The sequence below is a fragment of the Balaenoptera acutorostrata genome, chromosome 21 (assembly GCF_949987535.1).
Source record: "Balaenoptera acutorostrata chromosome 21, mBalAcu1.1, whole genome shotgun sequence".
NCBI classification, from domain to species: Eukaryota; Metazoa; Chordata; class Mammalia; order Artiodactyla; family Balaenopteridae; genus Balaenoptera; species Balaenoptera acutorostrata.
Window position 1 is genome coordinate 29,201,183 of NC_080084.1, and position 18,534 is coordinate 29,219,716.

The 18,534-nt window shown below is 48.2% G+C and overlaps 1 protein-coding gene across 2 annotated transcripts in view; it reads left to right on the plus strand.

Moving 5' to 3' along the window:
• The window catches only part of MYOM2 (myomesin 2), an 82,942-nt gene extending 64,759 nt beyond the window's left edge, over window positions 1-18,183 (plus strand). For both annotated transcript variants that reach the window (XM_057537272.1, XM_057537271.1), the window contains exons 29-37: window positions 3,789-3,902; window positions 4,092-4,179; window positions 4,706-4,744; window positions 9,365-9,470; window positions 13,894-14,051; window positions 14,303-14,339; window positions 15,216-15,238; window positions 16,335-16,390; window positions 17,517-18,183. In XM_057537272.1, coding sequence (XP_057393255.1) covers window positions 3,789-3,902; window positions 4,092-4,179; window positions 4,706-4,744; window positions 9,365-9,470; window positions 13,894-14,051; window positions 14,303-14,339; window positions 15,216-15,238; window positions 16,335-16,390; window positions 17,517-17,834 — 939 coding nt within the window. In that variant the 3' untranslated portion in view covers window positions 17,835-18,183. The remainder of the gene's footprint in view (window positions 1-3,788; window positions 3,903-4,091; window positions 4,180-4,705; window positions 4,745-9,364; window positions 9,471-13,893; window positions 14,052-14,302; window positions 14,340-15,215; window positions 15,239-16,334; window positions 16,391-17,516) is intronic.
• The last annotated feature ends 351 nt before the right edge of the window (window positions 18,184-18,534 follow it).

Here is an 18,534-nt window from a genome sequence, read left to right on the forward strand (position 1 = left end):
AATTCAGTTTTGCAAGTACTTCGTTGGTTACGCCTGTAGCACAGGCGATATGGTGTGCTACCATCGTCACCGTGAGCCCGGCCCTCACAGCAAGCTGAAGCTCGGCTGTGGAGGTTTATGAGGTGGCAGGACATGCGTGGCGGTGAGAACAACGCCCGTGGGTCAGGTTTGCTGAAGGTCAGCCTTTAGAGACAGAAAGATAACGGAAACTTGGAGAATTTTGGAAAATATCATGTTGTCAGAGTAGAACAGGAGAGAAGGATTTTTCAGGGAATTACTGAGGGGAAGTCCTCAGAGAAATAAGAGGAGAAACAAGAAGCGGCTTCATGGAATGAGGAAGGTGAGGAATTCAAGGAGTGAATACCACACCGCAGTGTCCTGAGTGAGGGGAGGGCTGACGCGGGGCCTGCCGCCTCGTCCGGGTGGGCTGGTGGCCGGGGGGTGGGAGTCTGAACGGCGCTGGCTGATGGGATGGAAGATGGGTGAAGACTGAGCTGAGCCCATCACACCCTGGGAGTCCCAGCGGGTCGTGGACGTGGGGGTCAAGTCCTTCTCTCCCCGCTGTCTGGATGGGGATATTCAATCATGTTTAGACGCTGAGCGGGAAAACAGAAGACAAATCAAGGGTGAAGGCCACCTGTCAGAATGGCCATCATCAAAAAGACAAGAAATGACAAATGTTGGCAAAACTGTGGAGAAAAGGGAGCCCTCGTGCACTGTTGGTGGGAATGTAAATCGGTGCAGCCACTGTGGGAAAACAGTGCAGAGGTTCTCAAAAGATTAAAAATAGAGCTACCATACAATCCAGCGATCCCACCTCTGGGAGTCCGTCCCGAGGAAGTGATGTCACTGTGGTGGAGAGACACCTGCACCACGTGTCCATAGCAGCATTGCTCACAATGGCCAAGACATGGACACAACCAAGGGTCTGCTGACGAATGAGTGACTAAAGAAGATGTGACACACACACACACAGGAATATTATTCACTCATAAAAAAGATGGACATTCTGCCATTTGTAACAATATGGATGGATCTTGAGGGAAATAAGCTCAGTGAAGTAAGTCAGACAGAGAAAGACAGACACGACATGATTTCACTTATATGTGGAATCTAAAAAAAGCCAAACTCATAGAAACAAAGAGACGAGTGGTGGTTGCTAAGGGGTGGGGGAGATGTTGGTCAAAGGGTACAAACTGCCAGTTATGAAATGAGTAAGTTCTGGGGTCTAATGCCCAGCGTGGTGACTGTAGCTAATAACACTGTATTATATACTTGAAAGTTGCTGAGAGAGTGACCTTGAGTGTTCTCACCGCTCACACATACACACAGTGGTAAACACGTGAGGTGAAGGATGTGTTAACTAACCTCACTGTGGGAACCATTTTGCAATATATACGTGTATCAAGTTGTGTACATTGTACACCTTAAACATACACGGTGGTAAATGTCAATTAAGGCAGTGGCTATGTTGTAGTCAGTTGGCTCTTTTTTCTGACCAGGGTGTCCTGAGTACATGCTCACAATGGCGGTGGGACAAATAGGAATTCTGCTCCCAATGTGCTCTGACATCCTCCTAGTGGTGTAGGCCCTCCTGTGAATATTTGATAATATTTTAAGTTCCCTGATCAAAGTGAGTCATAGATCTTTAAACACAGATATTGGAGAAACTGAATAACTATTGCTTGAGAAGTGAGTCTTTTGCAATTTAACCCACCTAGTCTGCATACTTGTGTCCCATCACTCCTGTGATTCTGTGAACCCTTCTTCCACATAGGTTTTTGCCTAATAATACTTTGGCAGGTGGTTATTTTTCTATTTACTTACATAACAAAACACATGGAGAAAAATCAATGTGAGGACGTATTCATATTATAACTTTACAGAAAACCATCTTTTAAAAGAAAAGTTTAAGGCAAGAGAAACCTCAGTCATGAACGGAAGGAAATCTGGGAGAGAGATTTCTCACACACCTCCAGTAAAGCTTTGGGGAGGACGCGCTCAGACAGTGAGAGTCGGGCAGGGCCCCGTGTCTCAGGAGGGATCCTGATGTGACCTTTTCCTAGATACTTATGTGCATGTGAGGTGCGCGTATTGAAAAAGTGGTAGAGGACTTCCCTGGTGGCGCAGCGGTTAGGAATCTGCCTGCCAACGCAGGGGACACAGGTTTGAGCCCTGGTCCTGGAAGATCCCACATGCCATGGAGCAACTAAGCCCGTGCACCACAACTACTGAAGCCCCCAAGCCTAGAGCCCGTGCTCCGCAACAAGAGAAGCCACCGCGATGAGAAGCCCGCGCACCGCAACGAAGAGTAGCCCCTGCTCGCTGCAACTAGAGAAAGCCTGCTCGCAGCAACGAAGACCCAACACAGCCAAAAAGAAAGAAAGAGAGAGAGAGGCAGGGAGGGAGGGAGGAAGGAAGGAAGGAGGGAAGAAAAGAAAAAAAGTGGTAGAGACATTGCAGAGAGTTCAGAGAAGTGACAAATGAGTTATTTGGGGACAGAAGACACCCCCCCCCCAAGCTACAGGACAAATAAAGTAACTGAAGATATAGGTTTTAGAGAACAGAGGCTGAAGGTCATTGGAAAGGTTTTTATTTAGCACCCGAGGACCGACAGTGTAAATATCTTGGAAAATGAGAGTAAGAGGGAGCAGTGCTGAATTAAGGTGGAAGAGAGTTGGGGATTGGCTTGGCGTGGAAATGGACACAAGGGAGATTTTGAGGTGTTAGGACAAAGTACATCGTCTGCTGGGATTGTTTAGCTTCGCTCCATCCTACTGCTGACTGTCACCACGTGGTCCTGGCTTCAGAAGAAAGAGCCTAGCTCCCAGACCAGCGGGAGACAGCCCTGCTCTTACTCTGAAACATTTATGGAATTATTCTCCGTATCGGGCATGCTGCTGTGTCCCGTGTGCAAGTGTGAGTAGAACATTCCGGAGCCCTGCTGTCTGGGGATTGTCTCCCAGGGCTGTCACCAACGACAGCAACTGATGTAGCTGCTATGGGAAGTCTAAAATACGTTGCACTGCTACACTCTCGGAACTAATCACGTGCTCTCAATGTTTGTAATTTATTTTTTGTCGCTGGCATCTCTGTTGTTGAGTCTGTATGGGATGTGAATGCAGAACGGTCTGTGTCACACAATTCAATGTGATCAGCACATCCTGCTCCTACAGAACCAGAATTCTTCTTCTTCGTGGGTCGTGTAGGTCAGAGCATGTGACGTGAGATGCTTACTCATCCTTGGAATTCTGCAAAGCTGAGTTTCGAGTTCAAGCTTATGGCAGAGATTGAATTTCGAGGAATTTTAGTAGAAGGAAAGTCCTCGCGCCCAGTGGGCTCGTTTTGTGTTAAAGTATCTTTCCCCTGCATCTGTGTGTCCGCAATGTCATGTTGCCAAAAAAGCAGTCACTCAACAGTTTTATAGACCAATAATGATATTTTATATCATTTATAAATTTAAAATACACTGCTTGCTTACATCTTGTCTTTATTACTGACATCTCACATGAACCAAAAAACCTTGCACCGTCTAATCTCATGGGTTAGCACGAAGAGGAATCATTTGTTCTTCCGAGTGGAACTGTCACGACTTAATTATTTTAGAAGCTGAAATTTAGAGATGTATTTGCTATTATTAGAACCGACAGCTTTCCCATGTGCTTCTGTCTGAGACTGTCTATAATAAAAATTGATTTTTTTTAGGTCTGTGATTTCAGATCAGAATAGACTTTTTTCTAATGAGCCACAGCGATTCACATACTCAACGTAAGACTCCTGTCTTGTAGGTTGCAAACACCAAGAAGGAAACCGTCTTCAAATGGCTAAAGGACGACGCTCTGTATGAACCGGAAAAGTCGCCTGATCTGGAGAAGGGGGTCTGTGAGCTGCTCCTACCAAAGGTACATTGTGTTAAAGAAAACAGATAGAAGCAAGATAAGAAAGTTCTCTCAGGTGACTTGTGAATTCTGCATTATCTTCCAGTTTGCCTCCTGAATTTCCATGGTTTGCAAAGAGAATGTATTAGCCTGTATTACATTTTGTATCGTGGCGTCAGTTTTACATACATATGGGATGTGTTTTATTTGCAGTTGTCAAAGAAGGACCGCGGTGAATATAAGGCAACCTTGAAAGACGAGAGAGGTCAAGATGTGTCTATCCTTGAGATAGCTGACAAAGGTAGAATAAAACCTTCTTCCTTCTACTAAAAGGAAATCCACTTCGCCAGCAGGATGAACTGTGTAATGAGGACACAGCGTCTGTATCCTTAGTACATACTGTTTCTTTAGCGGGGACACAGGAAAAGAAAATAGATTTGTACTTGAGTTGCATTCAAAGCTGTTTGAGTGTTTTAGAACAAGGTATGATATTACTCTGGGCTTCAATGAAATGCCATCTTACACCATCAGGAGCCAAGTTCTATCCTGTGACAAATGTATTAAAATGATCGAAACAGTGATGAAGAGGTTCAATTAAATGTATGGTCGGATTTATGTCGAGCAAAATGTTCTTTGTTCCTTGTTTAAAAAGTGAATAGATTAGAAGGATTTATCGCCACACATGAGCCTTTTATGGATAACTATTGCCGTTTTAATGTTTCATTTTTCAAATGAACTTCCTGATTTCCTGTATCAATTTAATTAAACATGAAAATGCTGCTGATAAAATTAGACATCGTAATGGTACGTTTCCTTCTTCCTTTCAGTGTACGAGGATATGATTTTGGCCATCAGTAGAGTCTGTGGTAAGTAAATGCCTTCTAACTTTCAAGTCATTTTGGTGCTAAAATCGCTATTTCCTGAGAAGGGCATTTTCCACAGCTGATAGAACCACAGTGCATCTCCTGTGAACAGGCCCCAGATTCAACGGCAGAACAGTTATCTGACTGCCTCGGTGATGCTTTTTAAGGGGGTTTTCGGCATTATATGCAGAATATGTTTTTCTTAAAAACAAAAAAAGAGACAAAACAAACTCAGTTTGGAGTCCCTAATTAGCCACTTCTTGTAATTTGCCTTAGGTCAACTCCGATGATGCTTTGTCCGTAATTGCTATCAGCGTCTGCATTACAAATGCTGAATAGCAATAATGAATTTTGAAGCCTCTGGTTTTGTGTCTGGTTTAATACATACTAAACCACTTTTTAGCTTTGCAAATAAATTCTTCCTCTCTATTTACCCTTCCATGGAAACTGTGAGTACAAAGATATTGGTTATTAATTTGATAATAATAGCTTATATTTGTAGAGGGCTTTCTGCTGATTATAAAATTTTACGGCTGTGGGCTTTCTAGAGATGACCTAATTGATATCATCCGATCAGGCACCTAAGGCCTGGAGCAGTTAGGTGGCTTAACCGTGGGGCTCTGGCAGCCAGAGTCAGGACCAGAAGCTCACATCTCTCCCAGGTCTAGCTCAACTGCTGCCCCGTAAGGTTTTTTGGTCATTCTTGTGGAAAACTTCTGATGTTTATTTTTTCATCACTTTCTCAAAACATCCCCGTAAGGTAGACTGTTCCTTTTTGCTTTTGCTTGTCACATAGATGACCACATTTTGAATGAGTTTTACTCCTGATGATTATTAATGGGCCTGATGCCACTCCATGGTGTACATGCCACTTTGCGAAGGTACATTAAGCCACTTGAAAGGCAGCTTCACGCTTATTCTCCATGGGATGACCTTGCATTAAAGCATCATGTGACCTGTAACATTGGTGATGCGATTGATCGTGGTGTCTTGAAAAGTGAAGGTACCAGTGAAGGGGACAGAGCAACACAGAAGGTAGTTTCTTATTGTATTCTCATGACCTTGGGTCCCAGATGCCCGAGCCTGGAAGGACCACATGCGTCTTACTGAGAGTTAGTGCGGTGGGCAGAGAGAAGGCACGGGGCACGCGACATCACCAGTTTCAGCCTCTGTCCTCCCGAGGAGCCAGGCCCTGGGTCTACTGGACGCTGCATGTCCAGTGCTGTTGCAGCCGGAAAGGAGCAGAACAAGTGTTACTTGATCTACAATGTGGATGTGTTAGTAGCAAGCGGGGGCTTCTCCGCAGCCCACGCGTGTGGCCCGTTATCCCAGAGCCGCCCCATCTTCCCGGCCATCCCACTCAGGCTGCAGTGGGCTTTCCCCGCAGCCCTGAGGTGTCGTGGCTGCCTGGGGTGTCGGTCCGGGTGTGACATCTGTGGTTCCCACGTCCCCTTGCTGCATCCATCAGGGACCTCGGTCACCTCCATCCTCCGTCCTCTGACCTCAGGAAAGCTGTGTCTCTGCCTCTTCTGTGTCTTCTGAGAGCCCTGGGGGTGCTGACACACAGGCACATCCTCAGACACGCTCACACGTACTCACACCCTCACTCCTCCTGCCCCTGCCTACCGCGCGTGGAGGTGGCCCGTGGTCCAGATCGCAGAAAACGGCCCGGTCTCCACACGCCCGGGGCGGCCGGGAAGTGGCCGTCGTCTCCATAGGCCTCTTCCCTGCAGCTCAGAGACCCCCCCCCACCCCCAGGAATATTCGTAATCCTTGAAAATGCCATGATGCCTGCTCGGGTTCCAAGTGGGCTCTTGTCACCTGCGATCAGTGGCTTTTTAGACCTAATGCAGCCCCGAGTTGGTCTAACTGATAACAGACAGCGCTGAGCGCGTCGCTCCTGAAACAGCCGGAGTGAAGATGGGTCCGCGTCCTCCGCGCTCTGCTGACGGTCACGTGGACGCTGTGACGCGAGTCACGGTCTCGCCATGTGTGTCGGGTGCCTGGTGGCCTCTGCCTGTTGAACGAGGGTCCAGCTCTGCCCGGGACAGGCGTTTTGGGTCAGATTCTATAGTTCCGTGGAGCAGCATCAGGCGTAATGCTGGGTTGATACAAGGAGTACTTCTGAATTCTCAAGTAGAGAGCTGTCGGAACAGTGATTTCCTGTTTCCTGGAGCACAGAAACGTTTCCCTATTCATTTTCTTGGCTTTTAAACCAAATTCCCCTTCACAGCTTGGGTGGGGGGGGTGGGGTGTGGGGAGATAGTGTTCCCGGAGCTTCTAAGACCAAACAGCCTCTGGTGTTTGCATGTTGGGAAGCAATCAGTGGCTCTTCTTGGGGACCCCCCCCCCAAATTTTGTTTGAATTTCAGAGCCAACTAGAGGCTTTGGATAAACATGGGATCCTCACGTCAGCCTCCCGGGCTTCCACCTTCCCGACCCTGATCCCACAGAGAGGATCCTGCAGTGGCTTGTGGATGGCAGAGTGTAGGAGGCTTTCCTGCCGGGTCAGCGAGCAGCCCACAGAACAGAACTGTTTGTTCTTCGTGTCCCGAAGGTTAAAGTCTGTGCTCGGCTGCAAAGCAAACCTGCTGTTATGGAGAGAGTTAGGGTTCCTCAACCTCCTCATCCTTCTAATCAGGAATTTGGACAAGACAACATCCAAGTTCTCATCCAGATGTAAAGTTCTATAATTCTCTGGTTGCAAACAAACCCGTTATAAAAATCTATGCCAAAGTTACAGTTCTCTGCGTGGATGGTGCTTTGTGTGTGTGTGAACATGCACATGCTTCTGTGTATGTGTGTACATGCCTTGGACATTTCTCTTCATTTCCATGCTGACTTTTGAGACGCAGAACGCACGATTGGAGACTCAAACTCCTCGGTTAGGTTTCCGGCATCTCCATTAACTGTATCTGACAAGACGTGCTGAGGGACTCTTTGTATTTTTGCAGAACCTGAGAAGAGACCCACATTATCTAGATGAGAACTCAGGTCACTGAGAAGTTGTGTGATTTGTCCTGGGTCACTCAGTTAGCTGCTAGCAGAGTAGTCTCGTGTCCCTAGATTAGGAGTCCTGTCTTGCTTCTGCTGCACTTCGGAACTCCCCCCTCATCACGAGATGTGTATTCTAAGACGTTACCCACCCAGCTCTTTAACACTGGCAATCCTTCAATTTTACAAAAATGTCTAAGGTGTATTTTACCTAAAGGGGGCCAAACTTAAACTATATACCTTGATTTTTAATATTTATAGAACTGTGAAACGTCTAATCAAATAACTTTAAGAATCAATTGTGAAACAGAAACACCAATGGCAGAACTTACTTTTGGTGTGGCGACTGTGTAGATTAAATACCTATCTGGTTAAATTTTGTCTAATAAGATATAAATGCCCCTTACACCTTCAAAATCAAGGCTCAGTAAGGATGCAGCGGGTATAAAATCAGAAAATAGGGATACAACTTCCTAGGTCATGTTGCCCTGGTCAGCATCATTCTTGGAAATCAGGCTCTTGTAATCTGATTACTCGGAACATGCATCCTGCCATCCTTTCCTCCCTGTGGTGGGTGAAGTTAATTAGCTGTTGATTTTCCGGATGAAATGAAACCCGTCTGGTTCTGTGGGGTAGAGTTTAATTCTGTGTGCAGGGCTTGATTCTCAGTGTTTAGGGAAAGTGCCAGACACCGTCCTTGCGTTTGAGCTGAGAACTGCTCTCCTCTGTCTGTCCGTTTCATGGATGGTACCCTTCCCTCCTCCCCGCTTGATTGGAAAACCTTGTGGGCTCGTGATCATTTATCGACTGCAAGTGTAGTCTGAAAAATGACCCTCGACTTTAAGCTATTCGGCCTCCTTAAGACTGCAACGTTTCCGTATTTTTGTGTTCAAGGATGTGCAGCTTGTTACCCTCTGCATCTGGTCAGCCCACTGCCCTCCCCCACGTAGGGAGAAGCAAAGCAGAGGAAGGGGTTTGGAAAAATCATTTTCTGCCTTTCTCTTTGGGCAAGAGTAGAGAGAAAGAGGACGCCAGAGGCCACAGAGGTGGGGCATTCAGCTAGACGGGCTCCAGCCACGGAGCTCCATAAGGGGATTCCCAGCCCTACATCATTTACATGGATTTTCCAGAAAGTTCTATAGGGGATTGAGTGCCTGGAGGCTCCATTCCCTTCAGGGGAAAGGTTATTTTAGCAAATGCCAGGAAGAAGGAGGGGAGAAATGCAAGAAGGTGGGTGCGATCTTGCAGACAGGGCAGACCCCGTCAGTTTGGAATCCCATCTATATGGGAAGCTTGTGTGTGGTCTAATTTATAAGTTGATTCCTGTGGTAATGTCTGGATGGAAGTGGTCAGGGATGTGAGAAGTGCCCTTAGGGAATATTTTCTTGGGGCCATTTGAGTTCCTTGATGCTATTGTCAAAGAGATTTTCAGTTAATTTTGGTGTGGCAAAAGCTTATTTAATGAATGAACATGGCCTGGGCAAATTGTAAGGACTTGTGGCTGATGGATGTTAGAATATATGCGTGAGGATGCATTTACAGCAGGATGTAACCTGGCCTCAGGGCTTGTCCATTCTCACACAGCACAGACTGCTTTCCTCAGATCTGAGTATGTTTTATTTTCTGCAGGACCCTCTGCTTCTCCACTGAAGGTAGTCTGCACCGCAGAAGAAATAAGACTTCAGTGTTTCATGAAATATTTCAGCGAAGAAATGAAAGTGAACTGGTACCGCAAGTAAGTGTCCACGTGCTGTGGACTGTGGCCGTGCCATCCATGGGGCGGTGCCCAGGGCTCACGGCTGGGACACGCGCTCATAGCCAAGTCTGCTCAAGACTTTGTAGTTTTGAGAAATGATGACAGCCTTGGGGTCGGGGCAGGACCATCACAGAAACTGGGGCGGGGGTGGGGGGGCAGGGGGTGGGGGGGGGTGGAGAAGGAGAAAGATAAAGAAGTGCCTGAAGGTACTGGAGACAAAGTTCTTCAGTGTCTTGGTTTGGACAAAGGTGGTTTTACTGGTGACACACATTTTGTCTGGAATCCAGCAGAGCTAATGGAAAAGTAATATTTGGAAAAGATGCTCCAGATTTCCAGTCTGTTGGTTTCTCACTAGATTGATTAAAAAGAAAAGGACCAAAGCAAACTTAATTGTATGTAAAAGAAGAAAGCGAGAGAGATGAAGCCCTGTATAAACAGCAGGTTTTCTCTGTATTTCATGTCTGCTGCTTTTTGCCTGTCCAGGTGGGCATGTTTGCTACTAAAACACTGGAGACTCTCATTATGGTCACAGCGTGTGGACGAGTGCCTGCCCCCAGCCCCCTGGGGTCTGCCCTTCCGACCATCCCCCCAGGGTTATCTCTAACGCACCCCGTCAAAGGGGGTGGATGGAGCGGGGACCGTGGTGTCTGTCTCTAACCTGAGGACATGGGCAGTACTTACAGGCCAAGTTTTCAGTGATGTCCATATACCAAAATCGTCTGCTCCTCCACGGACTGGGACCTCAGAGTGTCCACGTCGTGCCTTTAGATGTTATTTTCCCTAATTAACATTTCAAAAGGCAAACTTCATGCTTATGACTACTTTACTTGTAAAAGCATTATTTAGGTGAATCTATTCGTGAGTAAATCGAAGTGCTGAATGGATAAATGTCTTGGGATATCTTTTTCCTATTTACATTTTGACGTACTGTGCTTTTGTCTTAGATGTTATGATCAGAAGCATAAACTAAGAAGATGTATTGACGACTTAGTGCATCTGTGTTTGGAATCCTGCGTCTCTGTTTTTGGTAGTTAGTATGGAAATCTGTATCGGGTGTAGTCACTGTAGATCCCATACTAAGGGGTTTGTGGGGAAGTGGCTTTTTCTAGAGGACTCTAATAACAGGAGCTTTGAAGACTGAAACTCTGGTGTAGTTTTGTGATGTAATCGTTGATAAGGATTTATTTTTTAAAACCGATGAGTAAATGTCTATTTCTAGCTGAATCAGACCTCTCCTGGAAAAGGAGAATGAATCACTTCCTTCTCTGGGCTTCTTTGTTATTTACAGCCTATCATCTTGCAGTAAGTTGTGTGCAGCTGTGATAAGTGTCTTATCTTCCCTGGTAAACGCGTCTGTCCCCTGCAGGAGGCTGCTGCTTCTCCAGCTTTGCCTCCCAGGGCACGGCTCGCTCTGTGCTGGGTGCCGGGCATGCAGAGGTTAAATACATGCCACACCCCGCGTGAACACGTGCCCGGGCACGCGGGTACATGTATGTTGTGTTACTGTGTGTTATACACTTCACGCACATGATTTCATTTAACCCTCACAAAAGCCCTATGAGCTTGGTATTAATACTCACATTTTCTAGATGTGAAAACTGAGGTTTTGCAAGAGGAAGAGAAATCATTCGTTCAAAGTCACACAACTAGTAAGTGAAAGAGCAGGGATCGAACGCTAGTTGGTCTGATTCTGGCCACTACGGTGCTGAGGGCCATCCAGCCGAAAGGAGGGGACTGATTGCAGGCCGACAGACAGACTGAGAGATAAGGGCTCGGGTCACATGTCTGCCTCATCAAAAAAGTTGTATCAGAAGAAACCATCCCTAGAGACCAACAGAGCTCGCGGTCGTGTTGCAGATTTCCACGGACTTCTGGAAGTGGTTGTTGCCGTGCTTTCTCTTCTCCAAGCAGAATCAACACAAGTATTTCTTCAGTTCTTTAATAACTAAAATATAACCTTTAGTTATTTTTTACTACTTGACTATTAAATAGTATTCAATGCTATGTTAAACTTTATTTTATAGTTATATTCTATCACTGAAATATAACCTTGGTTATTTTTCACTATTTGACTATTAAGTAAGTTCTTGTTAGACAACACTTGGAAAAATAGAGAATAATATAAAACATTTGTTGAAATACAATCTGCGGGAGATCCCACATGCCGCGGAGCACCTAAGCCGTGCGCCACAACTACTGAGCCTGCGCTCTAGAGCCCGCGAGCCACGACTACTGAAGCCCACGTGCCTAGAACCCGTGCTCCACAACAAGAGAAGCCACCGCAATGAGAAGCCCGCGCACCGCAACGAAGAGTAGCCCCCGCTCGCTGCAACTAGAGAAAGCCCGCATGCAGCAACGAGGACCCAACACAGCCAAAAATAAATAAATAAATAAATTTATTTATTTATTTTTTAAAAAAGAAAGAAATACTGTGTGCTGCTGGATGCTAAATGGCCCACCTAACAGAGTCAGGGACGCCCAAGGGAGACTCGAGCTGTGGACCTGAACATTCTGTGCCAGTGGGTGGCGAGAAATCAATAGAGAATGATGAGGATGTGGGGAGATGTGGGCGTCAGCAAGGCCGATTGTTCTTTGATGAAATGCTGAGTAAGACATCGACGGCCACTTAGAAGAAGGGCTGAAACCTATTTCAAACGAGTTTAGAAGCATACAAAGGGGAACTCAGCAGACATGTCCCTTCGCAAAAGGATTTTGTTCTCTTGCTCAAAGGTGAAATTACTCTGTCATCGAGGAAGGGCTGGACCTCAAACTGCTAAGTATGGACCACTGAAGACTTGGAAGCATCACAGCCACTGAAGACGCCGCGTGGCCTCTTTATAGAAGGAAACACTTTGGATTTTAATTCAACCTGGGAAATTTAGCATGCCGAGGCCCCTGAAATCTCAGTGAAGCCTGGAGCTCCCTGGGGGAGGGGAGATGCGGGGCCGCCGTGCAGGTGCGCCCACCACCCCTCCCCACCCTCTCCTCCAGCCCCTCCCCACCCCCTGCAGGGACCCATCTCCTGGGTTTCTTTCGCACAAATGAGCAGACACACCTAGGCTTTCTTCCATCTTCCTCTTTCTTACCTTAACGTAAGATGTTTTAAATTTAGTTGGGAGTGAAGGGATTTGGTCATGTTTTGTGATCAAATAATAAAACCAAGGAAGAGGTTTTATCCGACTTGGCCCATTTAAGTCCCAAAACAATAACAAGTAGGCCTTCGAGCCAAAGTCACTGTCTAGGGGGTAGCAGTGATAACAAATTCAATGCAGCCAGCAGCTGTGCTTTGCTACCAGGACTTGTTTGCCTTCTTATAAGTTGGCTAATTCAGCAGAAGCCAGCCGTAGCGGGTGTAGGGTGAGGGTGGGACTGCTGATCAGGGAGGGTTCTGGAATTTACCCCAGGGGTGGAGCCAGGCTGGGGGCTCTGAGCTGGGAGGGGGAGCCAGGTGGAGGGGGGTGTCTTCTGCCAGCCCTCTGCTGGCTGGTGGCTTTACATGGTGTCTGGGAACAACATTTCTGCCCAGTCCAGCAAGGCGTCGGGGCTGTGACAGAGGCGGGGTCAGAACTCAGGGCAGGGGTTAGGCTGGAAGGCGGTTGGCTCCTTTCTGGAGCTGAGCTCAGGGTCACGTGCCAGGCTGTGCACATGCTGGCTCAGGGGGCCGTGGGCTCCTGCGCCAGAGCCCAGGGGGGGTTCAGGCTCTGAGAAGGGCGCCCAGCGGGTTGTGGGTGGTTTGGCGTTCGGTGGACTCCTCCTCCAGTGCAGCATGTACCCCTCGTCCTGGCTGTGCTGATGCCGCAGTAATTCTCCTTTTGTGACTGGATTGTTTCACTCAGCATAATGTCCTCCAGGCCCATCCATGTTGTAGCAGGTGTCAGAATTTCCTCCCTTTTTAAGGCTGAATAATATTCTATTATATGGATGGACCACAGTTGGTTTATCCATCATCTGTCGATGGACACTTGGGTTGTTTCTACCTTTTGGCTACCGTGAGCCATGCTGTTATGAACATGAGCGTACGAATATTTGTTGGAGCCCCTGCTGTCAATTCTTTTGGGCGTGCATCCACCGGATCACATGGTGACTCTATTTTTAACTTTTTGAGCAGAAAAATGCCATACTGTCTAGAGTATTTTGATAGTCTATTACCTATTACCAACAAGCATATGTTAAACCACAAGGTATCTTTAAAAACTAAGTATCAGATTTAATTTCAGAAGGTTTTCAGAGCTGAGCTGCTGATATAGTTAGTAAATGTGTAATATCCAGAACAATCTATGATGACGTCAGCTCTAGCAAGTTAGAGGAGGCGCCCCCGGAAAGATGTGTAATATTGCCCCGCAGGTATCTTACATATAACATGAGATTCTAAATTGAGTATGTCCCTGTGACTTTTTCAAAGCGATGCTAAGATTGCATCAAGTGAGCACATGAGGGTTGGCGGGAGTGAGGAGATGGCCTGGCTGCGTATCTGGGAGCCCACCGAGAAGGACAAAGGGAAATACACCTTCGAGATTTTTGACGGCAAAAATAACCATCAGCGGTCCCTCGACCTGTCTGGTAAGATCATTATTCTTTAATACCTAATAATTCTGTACTTAGGGATTACCTTAGTGATCAAGGATCCTGAGAGGGAAACAATCTGATTTTACCATTTTCATTCAGAGAAGATTACTTGATTCATTTGGCTATTTTCATTAAGCAAACCAGTCAGTTTTCATTAAGCAAACTCATGAGCAGAGCAGCTAAGGGAATGAATAAAAGCCGAACGCGTTCAAACGGTTACTGATGTACAAAATATTTCCTTGCAGCTTTTGATGAAGCACTTGCCGAATTCCAGCGGCTCAAGTAAGATTTGCATGCTTGGCTATTATGTTTCCGCCTGGGGTCCAGTTGACGTGGTGTCATTTTGGCTGAGTGTGGGGACATCTATGGATACCTAGCTGACCCAAGGAATGTGATACTCCTAGGAACTGGGATAAAAATAACAATTAAGCCATTCAGTATCTAGAAGAAGGCATTCTTCCAAACTATAAATGCATCTATCAATTAATTGTAGAGTTATAATAACCCTGGGTTAATTTAAATGAATTTAAATGCTGAATTTCTGAAATAGGTATAATTATAGCAACACATCACACAGAGCAATTTTTTAATGTTATAGATTTAGGTTCTTTTTTAAGACTTTATATTTCTGGGGCAGTTTTAGGATCACAGCAAAATTGAGAGGAAGGTACGGAAAATTCTCATTTCTTTTTAGCTGAATAATATCCCAGTGTTTAGAGCAACTTTTTAAAGAATAACTGGGGGATTTCTAAACGTGTGTCTAAATTTTAGAGCATCCGACACCGAGAACACTCTTTGTCCCATACTAGGTTATTCAGTAAATATTTGTTGAATGGATGAATGGACGATTTAGGTAAATCAAATACCAACATTTTCAAAAATATCTAAAAATCTCCAATGTAATCTGGTGAAAAAAGAAACTTTTCTGTGAGTTTTATCAGCTGGAAGACAGGGCAGTGGGAAACGGCAGGGAAAGTCCATACATACGGGTCCTCAGACCCTGTGACCCGAATGCGTTCTTCTAGGGGAAGCAAACACGTTTCCTTCTTCATTTTGCTTTCATCTCTAGCAGACCTCTGAAATGTGTGATGCTTTTGGTTGATAGCATTTGCTCATGACTCTTTTATTCTCTGCTCTCTGCCCCCCTTTAATTTTCAGGTCAGCTGCTTTTGCAGAGAAAAGTAAGTACATGTTAGATTATAACAAGCACAAAATATTATTTTGGGTGGGGCAGAGGGTCTGTACTTAAGAGTTCATTTTGTGCATTAAGTAATAGACAGCGAACCCTGTGGCCCGCTTGGAAACCCTCAGGACCGTCCACAGCCCCTGCTTCCCCAAAGCCCGCCTTCCAGCTCCCCCTCCTTCCCCCTCCCCCCTCCCCGGCCTCCTTTCTGCCTTCACCTTCCGCCACCTGTTCTGTGTCCTTTTACGAGCTGCTCAGTCAGGAGCGGCCGCCGGAGGAGGCTCAGGACAGGCCCAGGAAGGACGGTTTGTTGGGCTCTCGGGTCCTAGAGGCAGGGCCACACCGGGCACGTGGGGGGATGGCCAGGGGGTCAGGGGGCAGAGGACAGGATGGAGGGAAGACTGAGGCCACGGCCTTTACTGGGGTTTCCAGGGGAAAGGCGGGCGGGGTGGGGGGAACACGTACGATTGGCTGCTTTTAGTGATTTTGCTGGGCTTTGGGTGACAGGGCTGTCCCGAGCCGCCGGGCACCCGGCCCGGGTGTTTCGGGCAAAGGAGTGTCACCTCCCCGGGGGCGGGGCAGGCGGAGGAGGCCGGGCCTGGCCGGGCTGTTGGCATAGGTCACAGGCAGGCTCCTGGCTGGGCCCTTGGCTGGCGGGGGGTTGTCTCTGCCCAGCCAGGCGGGGCTTACGATGTCAGAGCATCACAGTAGACAGAAAATGAAAATATACCTGCAATACACCCCCCTGCAAAATCCCCTCTCCAGAGGCCAGGCCCCCAATTCCCGACTAAATTACAGAAGGACGGGGTCTGCCCTGTGTTGAGCCCCTGGTGAGACCTTCCTCCTCACGCCCGGCTCACGGCCGTGTTCCCTCTCGACTGTTTCACGACCCCTGCGCTCGGAGTCACTTACTCCCTGCTCCCACCCTGCACCTTAGCACGGGTCCCCCTACCGTGTGCCTCGCCCTGTGTCCTCTCCCGGGCCAGCGCTCCCCTCCCAGCTCCTCTTGTGCCCCTCGGTGCTCAGCCCAGGGCCCGACCCCCAGGATCGTCCCCGTGGACGGTTTTCTCAGCCGAGTCGCTTTGCTCTTGCAGATTGCGGCAAGGTGCTCGGCGGCTTACCCGACGTGGTGACCATAATGGAGGGAAAGGTGAGGGCAGGCAACGGGGTGCCCAGGGAGGGCGGCCGACGTGGGGGGCCCCCACGGCAGGCCCAGTGCCAGCAGCCGGGGTGGGGCGTCCTGGGTCCTGCTGGGCCCAGGCTGCCTCTGGGAAACTTGTGTCCTCAAAGGAGGGAATAGTCTAACCCTCCGAATGCACACAGAGCACCTTTCCCACCACGGGGAGACACATTACATGGTGTGTTTGTGACACCTGGTGTTTCCAGCCCCGGTGTCCACCTGGCTCTGACGCCACGGGTCCCGGGGCCAGTCGAGGGCGTGAATGAAGGGGCAGGTGGGCCACACCCACACCCTCGCCCACGCGACCCACCCGCCTCGTGTGAAGGTGGGAGCCGCCTTGTCAAGTGTGAAATAAAAAGAGCAATTTCCGCTCCAATTGTCAAGGTCATTTTGGGGTGTATAATGGAAGCCATTTATTGGAGTGCTGATCGGTCACCTGTCACTGGAATTACTGATATCTAATTGGTACTTCTCTGGGTGCTTGAGTGATTCTATCTCAGTGTCACAGGGACATAGCTACTTGAGAGAATTTTTATTAGGCCAAAACACAAAAATGTAGAGCCCTTTTCTTTAGCAGCTGAGGAAAACCTGGCGAGCTGTACCTGGAGGTCATGGATTGAGGATTAGCACTAGTTTTATTTTATCCTGGACCGAAAGCATGCTTTGCTAAGTGTCCACAATGCAGTTTATCATAAGACAACGCAGTCTCTGGATTTGCCAGAAGAACTGGTAAAGGGAACCCATGAGTCTGAATATAAAGGAAATTTAGAACCAGGCTAAAAATATCTACCGGAAAACCCAGAGCTTGATTACCTTCAAATTCTTTAATCAACTTACGCATGGATTAGATCTGGGAATAAATAGAAAAGATTACCCTTGAGTCTTCTCTCCAGCTGCCCCAGGAAGCTGTGAACTTCCTGCTCTTTTTGGATCCCTGGTGTCTAGTGTGGTGCCTACATACGTAAAGAGCGTGTTGACTAAATAAATGTCCTGACGGGCAGATCAGTAGCCGAGTGGGTGGAGGGCCCAGGCTGCTCGGAGGCCGCCAGGCTTTTCTTTCTCTAACTCTCCCCTCTCTGCCCACCCTCCCCCCAAGACCTTGAACCTGGCCTGCACGGTGTTCGGGAACCCGGACCCGGACGTGGTGTGGTTCAAGAACGACAAGGTCATCGAGCTGAGCGACCACTTCGTGGTCAAGGTGGAGCAGTCCAAGTATGTCTCCGTGACCATCAAGGGCGTGACCTCCGAGGACTCGGGCAAGTACAGCATGCACGTCAAGAACAAGTACGGGGGTGAGAAGATCGACGTGACGGTCAGCGTGTACAAGCATGGGGAGCAGATCCCCGACGTGGTGCTGCCCCAGCAGGCCAAGCCCAAGGTCATCGCCGCGTCCACGCCCTCGACCACCCAGTGAGGGGCGGCCCAGGAGCCAGACGGCGCGGGCGCTTGTTCCCAGCAGGTGACGAGGGCCCGCGACATCCAGCGTGGCTTGATAGTCAATCGTGCGTTACGGTTTTAGTCTTCGTGTTTGGTGGTTAGGGGTTTCTGTCCTTCTAAGTGGAAACGCGAATGTTTTCCGGGAGGCTGCACCGCTGTGTCTGCAGGCGCTGGGCGGGGTGGGTTGGAGGTGAGCTGACATTGCCCTGGGGTCGTGCCCTCTAGTGCCCTCAGGCCCAGGGGCGCTGAAATGCTGGTGGGACAGCGTGTGTGCCTCGTACTCCCAGCTCTCTCTTGCTTCAGGTGAATAAAACTTTCAAAGGCAACTTGCGGTGTCTCTCCTGTACCATCGCGTCCCCAGCACATCTGCCTGCTCCCCTCTGGCTTGTTTAATTACGGGTCACGGTGCAGCTTCACAGCTGGAACAAGCGGGTGATGCACCCCAAGCCGGGAGCCTGGGGCGGGGACCAGACTCCCAGCACAGCCCGCTACCCCCAGCAGCTTCTCCGTCAGGACTTGGGCCCGAGGCTACTGGACTGGGAAGGTGACGTCTCGTGTGGGCTTAGAAATGTCCACTGGGTGTAAAATCACTGTCGGGAAAACAAAATACGTAGATGGCCGCGTGCTTTTTGAGTGTGTTCATTAAGGCATTTCGAAGGGAAGAAAACGCTTTTGAA